General features: G+C 41.5%; 1 protein-coding gene across 3 annotated transcripts in view; it reads left to right on the top strand.

Annotated features, from left to right (window-relative positions):
- NEB (nebulin) overlaps positions 1-17,924 on the top strand; it is a 223,338-nt gene that overhangs the window by 153,792 nt on the left and 51,622 nt on the right. For all 3 annotated transcript variants that reach the window (XM_073019680.1, XM_073019681.1, XM_038002139.2), the window contains 16 exons: positions 240-437; positions 762-866; positions 1,490-1,594; positions 2,423-2,530; positions 4,898-5,002; positions 5,825-5,932; positions 6,796-6,900; positions 7,000-7,104; positions 8,084-8,182; positions 8,528-8,638; positions 12,981-13,085; positions 13,739-13,843; positions 14,088-14,192; positions 16,680-16,784; positions 16,949-17,053; positions 17,689-17,793. In XM_073019680.1, the coding sequence (XP_072875781.1) occupies positions 240-437; positions 762-866; positions 1,490-1,594; positions 2,423-2,530; positions 4,898-5,002; positions 5,825-5,932; positions 6,796-6,900; positions 7,000-7,104; positions 8,084-8,182; positions 8,528-8,638; positions 12,981-13,085; positions 13,739-13,843; positions 14,088-14,192; positions 16,680-16,784; positions 16,949-17,053; positions 17,689-17,793 (1,779 nt within the window). The remainder of the gene's footprint in view (positions 1-239; positions 438-761; positions 867-1,489; positions 1,595-2,422; positions 2,531-4,897; positions 5,003-5,824; positions 5,933-6,795; positions 6,901-6,999; positions 7,105-8,083; positions 8,183-8,527; positions 8,639-12,980; positions 13,086-13,738; positions 13,844-14,087; positions 14,193-16,679; positions 16,785-16,948; positions 17,054-17,688; positions 17,794-17,924) is intronic.

The following is a 17,924-nucleotide window of genomic DNA, read 5'->3' as shown; positions in this document are numbered from 1 at the left end:
TCTATTTACCAAGGCATATGACACTGACTGTGCACATGTAAAGAAGCTACATATTATTTCAGCTATAATGCTTTTTTTTTTAAATTTCCCCTATTAATCTATAGAAAATGTCAGAAAATACCAGTCCCCACCCTGCCCCCAACTGTTTGCTGTGAGTTGGTTAGCCTGACTTCTCATGTATGGCCATGATGCCTTGGCACAATTTCCTGTATAACTGGCATGTGATTTTAACTTGACAGCGCTTGTACAGATCAGTTTATGAAAAGAACAAGATGAAAATCCACATCGTGCCCGACATGGTAGAGATGGTTACTGCCAAGGATTCTCAGAAGAAAGTCAGCGAGATTGATTACCGCCTGCACCTCCACGAATGGATTTGCCACCCCGACTTGAAAGTCAATGATCACGTCAGGAAAGTCACAGATCAGATCAGCGATGTAAGCCTGTGACTTAAGAAGGACCCCTCCACGGCCCCGCCCCACGGCCCCACCCAGAAGCGCAGCAAACTCACCCATTTCTTTACCTTAGCCTTTTTCCACTATTTCTTCCCTATATGTCCATGTGTCTGACTTGACTTCGGAGCCGTCTCTGGAAGCAGGGCTCTGTGTACGCATGTCTCTGTGGCTCCCCTGAGCCTCTTTGCATAATGCCTTTGCTCCTCATTCCGCAAAGGCTTCTGAGTCTAGAATGTACCTGTTTTTAGTGTTTAAGTTATTATGGTCAATTTTTTTTTTCTGATCCTCTCTATCAAAACCCTCTAGATTGTGTACAAGGATGACCTCAACTGGCTGAAAGGCATTGGTTGCTACGTCTGGGACACTCCTGAAATCCTCCATGCCAAGCATGCTTATGATCTGCGTGATGATGTGAGTTTGCTTAGTTTTGTTCTTTAGTATCTTTCCATTTCTCCATAGTCTAGAGTTAAGAGGAGGTTATGTAAAATAGGGACATTGTCACAGGCCAGCTCTGGGGGGTGGCTGAGCTGGAGAAAGATGCTAGGAGCAGAGCAACCATCTCTCAGGAAGGCATATGGCATTCTTATTAAACAGTGCAGTCCAGGTACGCCATCGTCTCTGATAGAGGAGGGACCACTGGCTTCTCTTTCTACGTTTTAGGCTATTTTGGATATACTGACAAGCATTTAATTGCCATTTTAGGAAAGTGTCATTTGTTAGCGTTTGCAATGCTATAGACAAGCTCTATTTGTAAAGAGAGGATTTTCCAGGCAAATTAAATACTGCAATGAGGATTTCAGTAAGAAAGCTTAAACTTTCCTAGAAGAGTAGTTATCAAGTGTCCTAGAAGACTCTAGAAGCCCCACATAAGTGTTGGTTACACTGTTATAAAATTCAAATGCATCTCGGTCTGTTGAATAAGTGCTGATAAGTGTAAATCTCATGAGTTAAAAGCAACTAAACCCTCTATGAAAACCAGCAGTTTCAAGCATAAGGAATGGTCCAACACGGGCTTGTTTTCTTCCTCTCGGCAGATCAAGTATAAAGCTCACATGCTGAAAACAAGGAATGACTATAAGCTTGTCACAGATACACCAGTCTACGTGCAGGCTGTCAAAAGTGGGAAACAGCTAAGTGACGTAAGTGCTCTCTGGGGAAGTTAAGTGGACAGTAATAAAGGCAGGGCCACCACTCAAGCAGAGGTGGCAAAAACCATAGACCAGGCAGTGCCAAGTCTTTTCTAACTAGGAAACCAGAGTTGGTGCGTTTGAAAGCACTGAAGATGCTGCTGGCGATTGTTTCCTGAAACCTGATGCATTCAAGCAGTTTGCTTGGGCGGAGCTGTAGGTGATCTGAGTCTATCAAGTAACTTTGTGCCTTAGCGCTTCCAGCATTGTTTTTTGTGCCCTGTGTCATAGCAAGTTTATTTCCGTCTAGGCCATTTAATAAATTAGAGCCAATTATGGTAGAATAAACAGCAAGCAGGCTCTGGAGTTAAGAGTTGTGGAGTGCAGTCTCGCCTCTACCACACATTATCTATAAGGCTTATGAAAAGCACTTAATCCATCTGAGGCCCCCATTCTGATGCATAAAATGGGGACGTAAGGAAGCACCCACTATGACGCCTGACTCAGAGCAGGCAGGACAGGCACAAAGCTGCTCTTTCTTTATTAACTCCACAGGTTGGTAAGTCAATATCAAATCCTGCCAGTGAGTGCAAACATTGAGACCTATTATTTTGGAACTTCTAGTGGTAAAATGCCCACCCCTCCTCCTCTTATGCCTGGGCCATCTCTTCTCAGTGTGATCACGTGTCCACACGCTGGCTCTGATCCTATTGGACAAGCCACAGTAATATGTCAGATGAGTTCTCCAGGCAAAGGGAAGCAGGCTACCGTTATTTTTTTTTAAAGAGGGACCTGGGTTCCCATTCTCTTTGCTTCTAACAATGCTTCTTTCTGCACCAGGCTGTCTACCACTATGACTATGTGCACAGTGTCAGAGGCAAAGTGGCTCCAACTACCAAAACCGTGGATCTGGACCGGGCCCTTCATGCATACAAGCTCCAGAGTTCGGTAAGCAGTGAGAACTTGATAGTGCCCAGCAGAAATCCATTCCCTCAGCTCACCTTACCTTGTATAAATGCTGTTCCATTCACATGAGGTGAAAAGACAAAAACACAGAGCATAATCTGTCTTCCCTCCTAGCTGCCAGGATCCCCCCCTATGGAGCAATCAAGCTACCATAAATGGGCATGTTTTAGCAATATTTACAGGTTACCAAGAAGAAAGCCAATATACCTTCTCTGCTTTCAAAAAGCTGAAAATCAAGATGACAGAGACAAGGCTTTTAACCTCAATAAAAGAGGAACTAGAAATTGTGGCTGGAATTCAGAAGAGAAAGAACCTGGATCCCACGTGCATGTTTAACCTGTCTATTCTATGTTACCCAGTGGTGCTGATTTGGTCTCAACTTTTCATCCTATTTCTCATCTTGAATATTAAAAATAATTTTGGGCCAGGTGCAGTGGCTCACGCCTGTAATCCCAGCAATTTGGGAGGCTGAGGTAGGCAGATCACCTGAGGTCAGGAGTTCGAGACCAACCTGGCCAACATGGTGAAACCCCATCTCTACTAAAAGTACAAAAAACTAGCCAGGCATGGTAGTGCATGACTGTAATCCCAGCTACTTGGGAGGCTGAGGCAGGAGAATCGCTTGAACCCCGGAGGTGGAGGTTGCAGTGAGCCGAGATTGTGCCATTGCACTCCAGCCTGGGCAACAAGAGCAAAACTCCGTTTCAAATAATAATAATAAAAATAATAATAATTGTGGCCTGGCACAGTGGCTCATGCCTGTAATCCCAGCACTTTAGGAGGTCATGGCAGGCAGATAGCTTGAGCCTGGAGTTCGAGACCAGCCTGAGTAACATGGTGAAACCCCGTCTATATAAAAATACAAAAATAAATAAATTAGCCAGGTATGCATTTGCGATCCCAGCTACTTTGAGAGGCCCAAAATAAATTATTTTATTTATTTGGGATAAATCCAAAATAAATTATTTATCCCAAAAATAAATTAGAGTGGCATGCATCTGTGGTCCCAGCTACTTGGGAAGTTGAGGTGAAAAGATTACCTGAGCCCAGGGAGGTCAAGGATGCAGTGAGCTGTGATGGTGCCACTGCACTACAGCCTGGGTGACAGTGTGAGACCCTGTCTAGAAAATAAAAATAATTTAGTTTTTCACATTTTAAACGTAATTTTTTTTTTTTTTTTTTTTGAGACAGAGTCTCACTCTGTCACCCAGGCTGGAGTGCAGTGGCCGGATCTCAGCTCACTGCAAGCTCCGCCTCCCGGGTTTACACCATTCTCCTGCCTCAGCCTCCCGAGTAGCTGGGACTACAGGCGCCCGCCACCTTGCCCGGCTAGTTTTTTTTGTATTTTTTAGTAGAGATGGGGTTTCACCGTGTTAGCCAGGATGATCTCGATCTCCTGACCTCGTGATCCGGCCTCCCAAAGTGCTGGGATTACAGGTTTGAGCCACCGCGCCCGGCCTTTAATGTAATTCTTAATCCTAAACTCCAAGAGAGAGTATTTAAGGTCACAGACAGACACTCCTCCCTGTCCTCCCTTTCTACCATGAATATGTGCATCCTGACCTCTTCATGGCCTGATGTCAACATACTGTGTTTGCAGGAGGCAGGAGAGGGTAATAGAAACATGTGCCTGGCTATATCTTGGTGATGGCTTGCATATCGTCATCACCTGAGGACGGAGTAATGGCAGAGGTGACACTTGGTTACCTGTCTTCTCTGCATTTCCCAAATTCTTGCTAGATGCCATACAGCCAACTGGGCATATGTTCAGAAGCATAGAGGAATTACTTTTTTATTTATTTTTTTTTTTTTATTTTTATTTTTTGGAGACAGGGTCTCCTCTGTCTCCCAGGCTGGAGTGCAATGGTGTAATCACAGCTCACTGCAATCTCAAACTCCTGGGCTCAAGTGATCCTCTCACCTTAGCTTCTTAAGTAGCTGGGACTACAGGTACACGCCACCGTGCCTGGCTAATTTTTTAATTTTTTGGAGAGGTGAGATCTTGGTATGTTGTCCAGGCTGGTCTCAACTCCTGACTTTAAGCAATCCTCCTGCCTTGGCCTCCCAAAGTGTTGGGATTACAGATGTCAGCTACCACACCTGGCCAGGAACTACTTTCAATAAACTATTTCACTCATTGTTCTATTTTTCCAAAACAATAAGTGAAGAGTAATCTGACTCATTTTATGACTCTTTTAGTATTTAATTCTTTCCTGAAATCAATTCAGTGAGCATAAGTATATTAAGTATCTAGTCAAAAAACTAACATGAGCGATATGTGATTTGTTAAGCTCAGATCAGTTACTTGATGCCAGATGTCATTTAACCTGCTCTTCCTCATTCCGGCAGAATCTATACAAAACCAGCCTGCGCACCCTGCCCACTGGATATAGACTTCCAGGTGACACTCCTCACTTCAAACACATCAAGGACACCCGTTACATGAGCAGTTATGTGAGTAGTCTCCTCCTCATTGAGATGGGTCTGAAGGTGGGGTGGCAGGAGACTCATATTAATTAATAGCCTGTTCTAATCCTCCAGTCACACCCTAAAGGTTCAACCTGATAGAATGATGGGAGCTGGAGAGGAGAGACAGCACATTTTTGAGGGGTGCTGTGGAATTGACCACTTCTGCAATTCAGCAGTGCCTGGGTAGCCCTGTGGGTTAGAACAGGATGTTCGTGGAAGCCTTGGCTGAGGGCCCATGGCTGTCATGATGCCTCTACTTCTGCTGGCCTTAATTTGCACAGATGCACCCTGAATTATCCCAAGCCATTTACTGGAATTGCAACTTCATACACGCACTATTGAGGTGTGGTGATAGTATTGTCTTCCTTCTGCTATGTTTCACTGCAGAAGATATAACATCTTTGGAAGTATATGATATATGTGTGTGTGTGTATGTGTGTGTGTGTGTATATATATAGATATATAGATATATAGATTTAATAATCTAACACCTAATTGTATTTTCTAATTTTCTAGCCACATTGGGGCTAAAAATAAAGATTTTCTCTGGCATTTTGCATACCTCCCTACAAACAGATTTCACTTAGGCAAGGACAAATTATCTTTTCTGGGCCTGGTTTTATTTTACAAGACATAATTTTCAAGGCTTGGATTAATATTGAAATTTTGTCAATGACTTTTCTTCATACTTAATCCTTAAAAAGAGCAATTTTTCAAATAAAGGTGACATCTCTTTTCTATTTGCAGAAATGTAATGTCGCTTCTTGTTTACCCATCATTGATCTCATTCCAACTTTGCTTTTACAGTTCAAGTACAAAGAAGCCTATGAACACACCAAGGCATATGGGTATACACTTGGTCCCAAAGATGTTCCATTTGTCCACGTCCGGAGAGTCAACAATGTTACCAGCGAGGTACCTGAATGCTGATTCTCCAAGAGACATACTGAGTTTTAATAGCCATGGCTTTGTTTGAAATGCATTAAGAATTCATTGTATTTCAGTTGTAAACTTACATACCAGCAAAAACGTAAAAGGTCCTTATTGTCACATTTTGATACGATATTTCTTGGCAGTGGTTTTTTTTTCGTATCTGGTAATGCCTTGGAGAGACTCGGTTCCATAGATTATGATGCAAAACTTTTCTAAAGAAATAATTTCAATCCCAGCACTGTGGGAGGCCGAGACGGGCGGATCACGAGGTCAGGAGATCGAGACCATCCTGGCTAACACGGTGAAACCCCGTCTCTACTAAAAATACAAAAAACTAGCCAGGCGAGGTGGCGGGCGCCTGTAGTCCCAGCTACTCCGGAGGCTGAGGCAGGAGAATGGCGTAAACCCGGGAGGCGGAGCTTGCAGTGAGCTGAGATCTGGCCACTGCACTCCAGCCTGGGCGACAGAGCGAGACTCCGTCTCCAAAAAAAAAAAAAAAAAAAAAAAAGAAATAATTTCTTCTTTTGACATTTATATTCAAAAATCTTTAATAAGGTTGCATTTTAGTCTGACTCATGATCCTGGTTTTCTAAACCAACTATTGATTTGCATATCTGATCCTACTATGCAACCATCTGATAGAAAGTGGAAGGCTTTGAGCTCAGAATTCTTCACCGAAATGAAATAACTCTCATTTTCTCCTTTTTTTCCTAATCTCAATCATTTTCTATATCCTTGATATTTCCTCCCCTCTTCCTTATTAAAATATTTTTATTCTTGATTAGTCAGTAGATGCTCTCGTCATCCCTTACTAAATACCTGTAATGATATTTCCTCCAATGTAGAGACTGTATCGGGAATTGTACCACAAACTGAAAGACAAGATCCATACAACTCCTGATACCCCTGAGATCCGCCAAGTCAAGAAGACACAAGAGGCTGTCAGTGAGGTGGGTATTTTCTTAGGAAAGACAGGGAGTAGAGACCAGGGATGAATGTCAATCATTCGGTCTCTAATGCACGTGTTTTTGGGTATTTTTTTTCTTTAGTTGATCTACAAGTCAGACTTCTTCAAGATGCAGGGCCACATGATCTCTCTGCCATACACACCCCAAGTGATCCATTGCCGCTACGTAGGAGACATTACCAGTGATGTAAGCATCTTGTAGGGGTCTTTTTGGAGTAGTCTTAACAAGAGGCAGGCTTGCTTTCAGCAGTTAAAACAACCAGTGGTCTTGGAACAGCCTTTTCTGATAAGCACTTCTAAACAAAGAGTACAAGTTGGAGGTAAGACAATGTGGGAGGAGGATGCCACAATTCTCCAGCTATGGAAACAGTAGTAAGAGGACCACTTGGGGAAGACAGAATTGCCATTACTCTTGATCACTCAGTGACCACCATTCTACATTCAACACAGACTCATTCCAACTCCTCACTCCCTAACTCCCTATGTGGCCTCCGTCCCAGGTCATGTTGAGTATTTTCCTCTTACTCATCCCTACTCTGACCCCGTTAGCAACTTCTTGCTGCCACTTTTTTCATTCTCCTTGTATGTTCTCTCCTCCTAAAAGATCAATCCATTCAATCTGTTCTTTTCTCCCATCAATATTACAGTAATAAAATAATAGCAGTGTTCTCTCCTCACCTCAGGGCTAGAGACTTAAATGAAAAAACCCATGACTTATTTGGGTGCAAGTAAACTAAGAGTACAAGGTAGATGAACCAGCCAGGCATGGTGGCTCATGCCCATAATCCCAGCACTTTGGGAGGCTGAGGTGGGCAGATCACCTGAGGTCAGGAGTTCAAGACCAGCCTGGTCAACATGGTGAAACCCTGTCTCTACTGAAAATATGAAAATTAGCCAGTCATGATGATGTATGCCTGTAATCCCAGCTACGAGGGAGGCTGAGGCAAGAGAATTGCTTGAACCCGGGAGGCGGAGGTTGCAGTGAGCCAAGATCTTGGCATTGCACTCCAGCCTGTGCAACAAGAATGAAACTCTGTCTCAAAAAAAAAAAAGTAGATGAACCAAAACGAAAGATACAGTAATTAAGAAGTGTTGCTACTCCATCTTTTGTGTTTCCTGGTTTACATTTGCTTATGACCAGCTATATTTCTGTGTTTGCCTCTCAGATTAAATACAAAGAGGACTTGCAGGTCCTGAAGGGATTTGGCTGCTTCCTGTATGACACTCCTGACATGGTCCGCTCCCGGCACCTGCGGAAGCTCTGGGTGAGTGCACATCATCACCTTGCACAGCTGGATGCCCCCATCACCAGCCTCCAGGGCTAGGCAGAAGGGATCTTAGCCTGCAGCTACTTTTAAGGGGAAATTTACCATTAACTCACTTGAGCCAGTTATCACCTGCTTAATGTGATCTGTGCCTCCTGTGGAAGGTGCTGAGCTTCCTTAAATGACAGTTGTTTTTGCTTCTGCCTGGGAAGACATCCAGGACACATGAAAGCCCTGCTCAGCTTACACATGCCAGCCATTTGAAAGACAACATGACATGAATCCCATAAGTGATTAATCAACTTGTATTTCTCTTGTTTTTTTTTTGTTTTTTTTTTTTTTTAGTCTAATTACCTGTACACTGATAAGGCAAGGAAGATGCGAGACAAATACAAAGTGGTGCTTGACACTCCAGAATACAGAAAAGTGCAAGAACTGAAGACACATCTGAGTGAGGTAAGGACACTTTACTTGTCACTAAAGTCAACCAAATTGACCAGTACAAACTGAATTACTCCACAAGGTTCTTAGTTCCTCTAGTGATCGCTGTTCAGGCAACTGTGGCAGGTAAAATATTTCCCCTCTTCACTGTGGAATGGCTACTATGTCAAGCAAGTCAACCAACTGCACTTTACCTCAGTTTACTTATTTTGCCCCCTTTTGGTAAGATAAGCATATTCATACTTGCTCTTCCTATGTCTAGGGCTGATGAGGGGTTTTGCATGATTTTATAGATTAGAAAGACCTTCTTTTTTCTTTTCTTGTTTTTGAGATGGAGTTTCGCTTTTGTTGCCCAGGCTGAAGTGTAATGGCGTGATCTCAGCTCACTGCAACCTCTATCTCCTAGGTTCATGCAATTCTCGTGCCTCAGTCTCCAAAGTAGCTGGGATTATAGGCATGCACCACCACACCTGACTAATTTTGTGCTTTTAGTAGAGACGGGGTTTCTTCATGTTGGCCAGGATGGTCTCTGACTCCCGGCCTCAGGTGATCCACCCGCCTTGGCCTTCTAAAGTGCTGGAATTACAGGCATGAACCACCATGCCTGGCCTAGAAAGGGCTTCTTACTTATTATTTTTGTTGTCTCTAAACTTAACTTATTTCAAAATTTTCTTTAATTCCTGCTATCAGGAGCCCTGAACATGGCAGTGCCATTGGAGAAGTCTTCAATGGCTCCCTGCTCTGCTGCCCACTCAGTAAAAAACAGACTACTTAGTTTCATGTTCATTTGGCATTGAGGCTCCTGATATATTGCAGTTATTTGTGAATAGATCTGATTCTCTCACCTAGAGTGTTGGTTCCTTGATGATTGGACCCCATGTTATTTATGTGTGTCCCATAGTGCCCTGGCCATAACAGGCATGTTTGCCAAAGGGCATTTCACAAGTGTAAATGGTTGCTCTTCTTATAGGTCAGTTGGTCATTCTCATTCTACTGTCACTCTGGTATTGTAGCTCCATTCAACAGTTTGTGCATTCACCATTCTGTATTGTGGCTTCACCCAGCTGAGCATTGGCTTCCAGGTCATTTCGTCATTCTCAGTAGCTCTGATGGCTGCTGATTAGGAATCTTATGCTCTTAGCGATGCCCTGAAATACCAAATGTCACCCTCAGTGGAGGGGATATGCAGCTTCCTATACTCAGTGAGCCAGAGACAGAGGATGACTAACTCTTCAGCTTTTGCAAATGCAACATTGAGCCCATTTCCTTTCCTAAAAGCTTCACTGTGTTATTTCAGCCAGTGCTCGCACTCAGACTGGAATGCTTATTTTTATCCAAGTAAAGTTGTGCTTTTCCACTCTGGCTCAGTATGAGAATCACCTGTAAAATATTTAAAAAACACCCAGAGAGGGCCCTGACGCCTAGTTCCACAGCAGACTCTGATTCTCTGTGTCTGGGCATCTGTATACTTTTAGATGTTCCACAGAGATTCTGTTTAATAATATGCAACCTGTGTTGAAAACCACTGCACCACATCTCTCCTCCAGCTACCAAATAATCATAATCATAATCATAATAAAATGGTAACTTACAGTGCTTTAGAGTAAAGATAACTCTGAAATACCTTTACTCTTTTTGGCTTTCTGGGTTCAGAATTATCTAAAACTTTAGTTTCTCCTCTTCTCAATTCCCAGGGGGATTTTGTGCAAATTGCACATCAGCACTGAGGAAGAAGAATGGATATTTTTCAGTAGAGCAGTTTGCACCACATTTGCCTCTCCATAAGAATGACCCAGTCCCAGATCACATAAGAGTGATCCAAGCCACTCCCCTGAATTCAGAAGGGTTGGCAGAGAGCCTACGAATCCGTTTTTAATAAGAACCGTGGTGGGAGTTAATACCAGGAAAGTTTAGAAAACATTGAGTTAGTAAAAAGTCTGATGGCCAAAAGAAGTTACTGATTTTTGAGTTGTCTTTCAATGGTATAGATTCTTGACATATACACATTTATAGTACTAGGAAGCAGGCATGTTGTCCCAAGAAGCATAAGCGATGCATACCTAAGTACAGGGGAAATATAATACACAGAGAAATGTATAATTCTAGAAATGGCATAGGGGCCATGCACAGTGGTACATACCTATTTCTCCTAGCTACCTTGGAGGCTGAGACCAGAGGATCACTGCAGTGCAGGAGTTTGAGGCCAGCCTGGGCAATATAGTGAGACCCTGTCTCTAAAAATAAATACATAAATAAAATTTAAAAATAAGAAAAAATGGCTTGGGAGAATTGGGTTTTAGTCCCAGATTTACTTTCAGTTAGCTATATGACCTTATGTAATTCACAACTTTAGCACCCTAATTTCCTAAACTGAAGAATTGGAATAAATGATGATTTGAGCTCATTTTAACCACAAAATTCTATGAGTTGTTGATTTACTTTACTCAAAATTTAGCTTGTAAGAAACATTAAGTTTTCATTTAGTTTATCTCTTTCCTCTCAATAGTAACATGAGAAAAACAGCCCCAAACACACGAGTTACACTTTGTTTTAACTTGCAGTGGTATATAATTCGGATTTAAAGAAATCGACGTGTGTGTGTGTGTGTATGTGTATTTCTTACATTTATCTGTTCAACTGGTATTTATATCCATGATTAGAATTTATTTGGTTTCCATTTGTTCTTTCTCATTTGCCTCATTATTTAAATTCCTTCAACATTTATCAGGGAACTATTATGTTTTAGGCCCTTTGTCTGAGCTCTAGTTGATGAAAGGATCGTACCACTGAACTGCTGTGCCCTAGTCTTGGAGAAGAAACAGACATCAGTGTGATAAATGGTCTTATATAGGAATAATCAAGACAGCATGGACTCTTGGAGTTTTCCAGGCAAATAAGAGGGAGAAGAACATTCAAGGCAGGAAGGACAGTCTGTGAAAGCAGCCGTAATGAGTTCTTGTAACTGGGAGTAGTTTACATAGCACATGGGGGGGGGTGTGGCAAGACACTGGGAAATGAAGCTATTACAGAAATATGGGTTGGAGCCAGGTTATAAAGACTCGTAGGTGTTATGTAAATGCCCTTGGACCTTATGAAAAATCATTGAAGAATTATTTCTATGAAGAATAGATTTGAACATTAAAAAAATATGTGTCTCAGACTTTTGAAAGATGGGTGAATCATGTGGAGTGGTCCAATAGAGGAGCTGAGCAGGTGGTTTCGACATGTAGAAAATAAGATAGAAGGCTGAACTAGAGCAGTAGTGTTGGCAAAGAATCAGATTTCAAAATATCACAAAGTGAGGAGCCCAGGATTCATGACCATTTTGATGTAGGAATAAGGGAGGAGCCTAGGATGACTCCCTGCAGTTTCTGGCCTGAGTAACTGGGATATCAACGAGTCATTTAGCAAAACAGAGAAAACAGGAGAAGCAATTTGAGATAGAGATAGAGGCAATATAAAGAATTATACATTGAACATGGTAAATCACCCAAATTCAGAAAGTTGCAGAAAACTTGGGTCTGGAGCTCAGGAAAGACACTGGATATGTAGATTTGGAAGTCATCAATCTCCAAGTGATGTTTGAGATGACAGGTACAGATGAGATCACCCCAGGAGAATGTCTTGGGTGAAAGGGGCCAATCTTTCACCCCAGCTAACAGCAGCCTTTGCATGAGAGCAGAACCACAGAGGGAGGCTGATGAGGAGGCCTAAAAGACAGGAGGCCAACTAGGGAAGAATGGTGGAATGGAAGCCAGAGAAAAGAGTTTTCAGGAATGAAACACTGAGCAGCTTCAGTTGCTACAGAGAAGTGTTCGTGGCAATCATGAAGTTCTTGGTAGTCTCAATGAGTGTGACTTCATTGGTGTGAGCCAAACTATGGTCTTGAGAAATTAATCAAAAGAGAGGCAAAGAAGAAACACAGGCAACTTGGCTGAGAAAAGAAGAATGAAGGCCATTGGCTAGAGGCTGGAAAAGGCTTAATTAATGACGGGAGGTCTTGAGTCTGTTTGCAGGTGAAGACAGGGTTGGGAAAACAAGAAGGATGGAAGATACAGAGGAGAAGGGGACAATTGCTGGAATAGGGTACTAGAAGGGACAACTGCAAGAGGGACCAAGAACAGAGCAGGAGGCTTGAATTTTGGACAGGCTAGAGAATGTCTCTTGTTTTGACACAGGGGAAAAAAGAAAAGGAGGATGCAAGAGGTAAATAAAAGGTTGGTTTATTGGGAAGAAGCTGCAATCATTGCAGTGGGAGGGCTCCTACCCTTTCTATGTAAAAGCAGTGAAGGCATCTGCAGAGAACATAACATGCCCATGAAACAGAAATGATGGTGATGACTTGGTTTATGTCTAGCTGGTCTACAGAGCTGCAGGCAAGAAGCAGAAGTCAATCTTTACTTCAGTTCCTGATACTCCTGATCTTTTAAGAGCCAAGCGAGGGCAGAAGCTTCAGAGTCAGGTAAGCTCAGATGTTCATAAACCTGCCACTCAGGCATCACAGGGGGTGATTATATGTGCCTGGCCTCACCTGGCCAGTGGCAGACTCACACACTTGGTTGTCCTGGCTGCAACCTCATGCCCACTAACACTGCACTTGAAGAAGCCATTCTCTTTGGGGCCATGATCATTATGGTTGTGTTTTACTCAGGCAAGGGATGCCATATCTTCTTTCCTAAGTGTTATAAAACTTGTGAAGTCTGTGGACTTAAACTAATGAAAATCATTGCTTGATCATTCTGTAGGATCTTCTTGTTATCCACAGACAAACGAAGCTATATTTCATGCATTCAAGCAAAAATGAGGGGAAAATATGTTGAGGGGTCTATCAGAATCCTCTCACTCTTCTGTTAGCATTCTTTATCACATGGCTTTGCTTGGATCATACTCAGCAGTAGGCATATTAGATAACTGGAGTATGCATACGTGTTTTCAAATATGAGATAGAGAAACAAATGAACAGAAGCACATACAACAAAAAAACAAGCAAACAAACATCAGGACAGTAAGCAGATACCACCTTCCCGCTGAATGGTTAGAAATGAATGAAGTGGACTGAATGCTAAATACTAAATGCTTTATCTCTATGACACCTCACTTTCTTCTCTTATTCAGTATCTGTATGTTGAACTTGCCACCAAAGAGAGACCCCATCATCACGCTGGAAACCAGACCACAGCCTTGAAGCACGCTAAAGACGTGAAGGACATGGTCAGCGAGGTAAGATAGGAATTCAGCACTGAGGCACTGGGTAAAAGGAAAAATACTTTGTTAAAACCTTCCCCTGCTACCTCTGATCAGAGAGTTCATTACTATAAATGGTGCTCAGCATCATCAAAACACAAAAGACAGAGCTATTCTCTTAAAGTGTGTAACACATTGTGCCCCTCCACAAGACCTGTGGCTTGGTTGGGAATTGGGAAGACATTTAAACTTGTCTCTCTCTTCTGTATTTATTTCTCAGAAAAAGTACAAGATTCAATATGAAAAGATGAAGGACAAGTACACTCCAGTTCCAGATACGCCAATCCTCATCAGAGCCAAGAGGGCTTACTGGAATGCCAGCGATGTATGCATCCTTTCCTTTTTTCTTCTGCTGTGATAGGGAGAGCTGAGGTTGAAGTACCTAAGAAACATAACATATTTTAGCCATATCCATAGTTCTATGTCATGGCCCAGAAAAAAACACACTTTTTTTTAAGGAGGAAAAAAAAATGGCCCAAAGAATACCAGTCAGGCAAAATAGCTGAGAGATATCAGAAGCCTATTCTTCTCAATTCTCTCCTGAGTAAATGAGTAAAAATATGACCCTTTCTTGTAATTCTTCAGTAGCATTTTCTGGGGATACTTGACAGTTAATTTACTTATCCATAAAATTATGGTCTTGGAGTCAGCCAGACATGGATTCAAATCCTGATGCTATGACTTGCCTGCTGTACGATTCTATATCATTTGTCTAATTTTTCTGAGTCTCTTTTCATATATGTGGAATGACAATGAAAATTGTGATAAGTAAAACCAAACAAGATAATGTATATGTGTCTAGCATGCTGCTGGGCTCCTAGCTGACACTCAGAAAATGTTTGTTCCCTTTCTTCTCTTAATTGCATATAGATCATGTGAATGATGCATGGCACAGTGGTTAAAATTAGGGAGGACACATGTTCATTTTCCACATCACACAATCGAGGGCAAGGCTGCCTTTTAATGGTAATAATCAGTTAATGAAGATGTGAAATAGTGACTCCAAGGTAAACAGCCAGTCCTTACAGGTTTTGTGTCTCAGGGCCCAACCAGGAATTCACTGTACCCATTACCAGAGCCATACCCCAGAGGACTAGACATGTTGGGACTTAAACTGAGCCAAAAATCAAGCCAACTTCATGACGCCCTCAACTTAGCAACATAAGTCTAGGATTTCAAGGCATCTTAAGGTAATTGCAGTACGCCCTAAGCAGAAAAGAGAAGGTACAGCAAATATGAACAATATCTCAGTTCCATAATGTTGTTAGGAATTTTTATTTGGAGCAAAGAAGAGCCTACTAGTTAGAAAAAGGCAATGCCAGTTAGTGCTTAAAATATAAGCTGGGGCCGGGCACGGTGGCTCACGTCTGTAATCCCAGCACTTTGGGAGGCCAAGGTGGGCGGATCATGAGGTCAGGAGATCGAGACCAACCTGGCTAACACGGTGAAACCCCGTCTCTACTAAAAATACAAAAAACTAGCCAGGCATGGTGGTGGGCGCCTGTAGTCCCAGCTACTCAGGAGGCTGAGGTAGAAGAATGGCGTGAACCCAGGAGGCAGAGCTTGCAGTGAGTCGAGATTGCGCCACTGCACTTCAGCCTGGGCGACAGACCAAGACTCTGTCTCAAAAAAAAAAAAAAGTATATATATATATGTGTGTGTGTGTGTATATATATGTGTGTGTATACACACACACACACACACACACACACACATACTGGGAAAAAATCATATACTCCCCTCAAAATCTACCTTCTAGGATATTTTTAGTTTTCTTGTGACATCCTTCATCATTATCACTTCAAAGTTACTGTTGAATATTTATTTGAACCAAGCTGAATTAGTATCTTACAGCGGTGACCACACATGGAAATTGGCCCTGGGATTCATCATGCCCCACTGGACAGTGCCATCCCTAGGGCTTTATCAGTAGAAATTCTGATAACTCTGATCTTTACAATAGTCTAATGTAACAAGGGTAGTATCTGGCATTTAATTCAGTGTATTAACCGTGGCTAGCCCCACAAGTAGATCTAAGCAATCTTATGATCCATCTAAAAAACAAAATTACAAAGTCAAAGAAAAGACACCTTTCATTGTGTGTTTGCTCAGCTACCCAAAAAGAAAAGAACTGTTTAACGTTGAAAATAGGTTGTGCAGAGAAGTACCCATCTTGTGTAGATTAGATGAATCTTCTATGATGTTCTCAGTTTAGAATCAGAGCTGTTTTCTCTTGAAATATCACAAAGATAAAGATTATAATGAAATAAAGTTTTAAGACTGCTTAGTGGAGAAGGCATTTTAATACCAGGAGTTAGAAGCTAGACCTTTTTCCCTTTTCCAGGTATATTAGCATATCTTGGGCTCAACAATGTTATGTTTGTTTGGGGTTTTTTTTCTCCCTCTCAAATGAGCTTTTGGTTTATGTTTTACATTTTTAAAAACTTTTTATTTTAAGTAGTCTTAGATTTACCAAAAAGTGGCAAAGATAGTACAGAGTTCTCACATGCCCCACACCCAGGGGAACACCCCTTTTCTCCTGTTGCCAACACCTATATCACCATCATAGATTTGCCATGACCAATGAACCAAGATTGATACATTATGATCAGTTAAATTCCATAGTTGCTTTGGATTTCATCAGTTTTCCCTAATGTTCTTTTTCTCTTCTAGGGTCTGAAAAAAGCTTTTAAATTTTTCCTAAATGTATTCATGGGAAAACCAAAGAGAGAAGACAAGAGAGTTCAAGCGTAAAAGAGCTCAGTTATTTAACTTGGTAGATTTTTGTAATTCATGTGCTTTTTCTTTCTAGCTACGCTACAAAGAAACATTTCAAAAGACCAAAGGAAAATACCACACGGTGAAAGATGCCCTAGACATTGTCTATCATCGCAAAGTCACAGATGACATCAGTAAAGTATGTCCCTAAATATTTCTACTTGTGTTGGGCTCTATAACTCACCATATAGATACATCTATTTTTTAGCAATCTCCCTCTTCTAAAGTTCTCCAGAGAGAAGAAGCCATATTTACATTAACTTTGGGTAAGACTTACAGCTGTCTTTGTGTTTCTTATAACAGATAAAATACAAGGAGAACTACATGAGCCAGCTGGGTATCTGGAGGTCCATTCCTGATCGTCCGGAGCATTTCCACCACCGAGCAGTCACTGACGCAGTCAGTGATGTGAGTGTTGACATCTTCTGTTTTCACATATAAATTCATATTCCCATTTAAGCTCTGAAATCAAACACTTCATAAAAACTGAAGAAACACTTGGCTAGATTTTAGATTTTGTGTATGGATGTTTAAATCATAAAACTCAATTGCTAAGTGAGTGAATTTCAACTTGGGAGAAGGAAATGTATATTCAAATTTATAAACCTATTTTTCTCCTAAATGTATGATACCATATTATAGTACTGGAAGTGATACATATCATCTAGGAAAGAGCCTATTTTTGATCCATTGAAGTGACAACTTCATGAAGCAATTAAGACACATAACAATGCTCACTTAGAAGGTTCAGCTCTGTGTATGAAAATATAGCTGCCAAGCTAATGATATGCTCTCTAGGAAAGTATGCCTGTTAAATTTGAATTGCTTTAATTAGTATTAAAAGTGGAAAACTTCCATATGTTATAGAACAATATACCAGAGGTCAGTATTACTGGAAACTTCTTTTAAATAATTGTTTTAATACTTTATTATTTCATATACCTCAAGGGGTGGAGCTTCTGTTTGTTCCACTTGTATAGATACTAACTTACTGCTGTTTGGAGATGGCTTCTTAGAACTCTTTGATGTTCTTCTTCTCCCAGGTAAAATATAAGGAAGACTTGACTTGGCTTAAAGGCATTGGCTGCTATGCCTATGATACCCCTGATTTCACTCTGGCTGAAAAGAACAAGACTCTCTACAGCAAGGTACATATATTCAAGGAGAATTGGCCATATCCATTTGACACATACCTGTACCCACAGAGAGAATTAGCACTGAGGAAATAGTCCTTCACGTTTCCATCCGTGTCATGGCTTCTAGACCTTATAGTTTGAGT

Source organism: Chlorocebus sabaeus, chromosome 10 (assembly GCF_047675955.1).
Source record: "Chlorocebus sabaeus isolate Y175 chromosome 10, mChlSab1.0.hap1, whole genome shotgun sequence".
NCBI lineage: Eukaryota > Metazoa > Chordata > Mammalia > Primates > Cercopithecidae > Chlorocebus > Chlorocebus sabaeus.
Note: the sequence above shows the minus strand (reverse complement) of the source record. Positions and strands in the feature narration are given on the sequence as shown.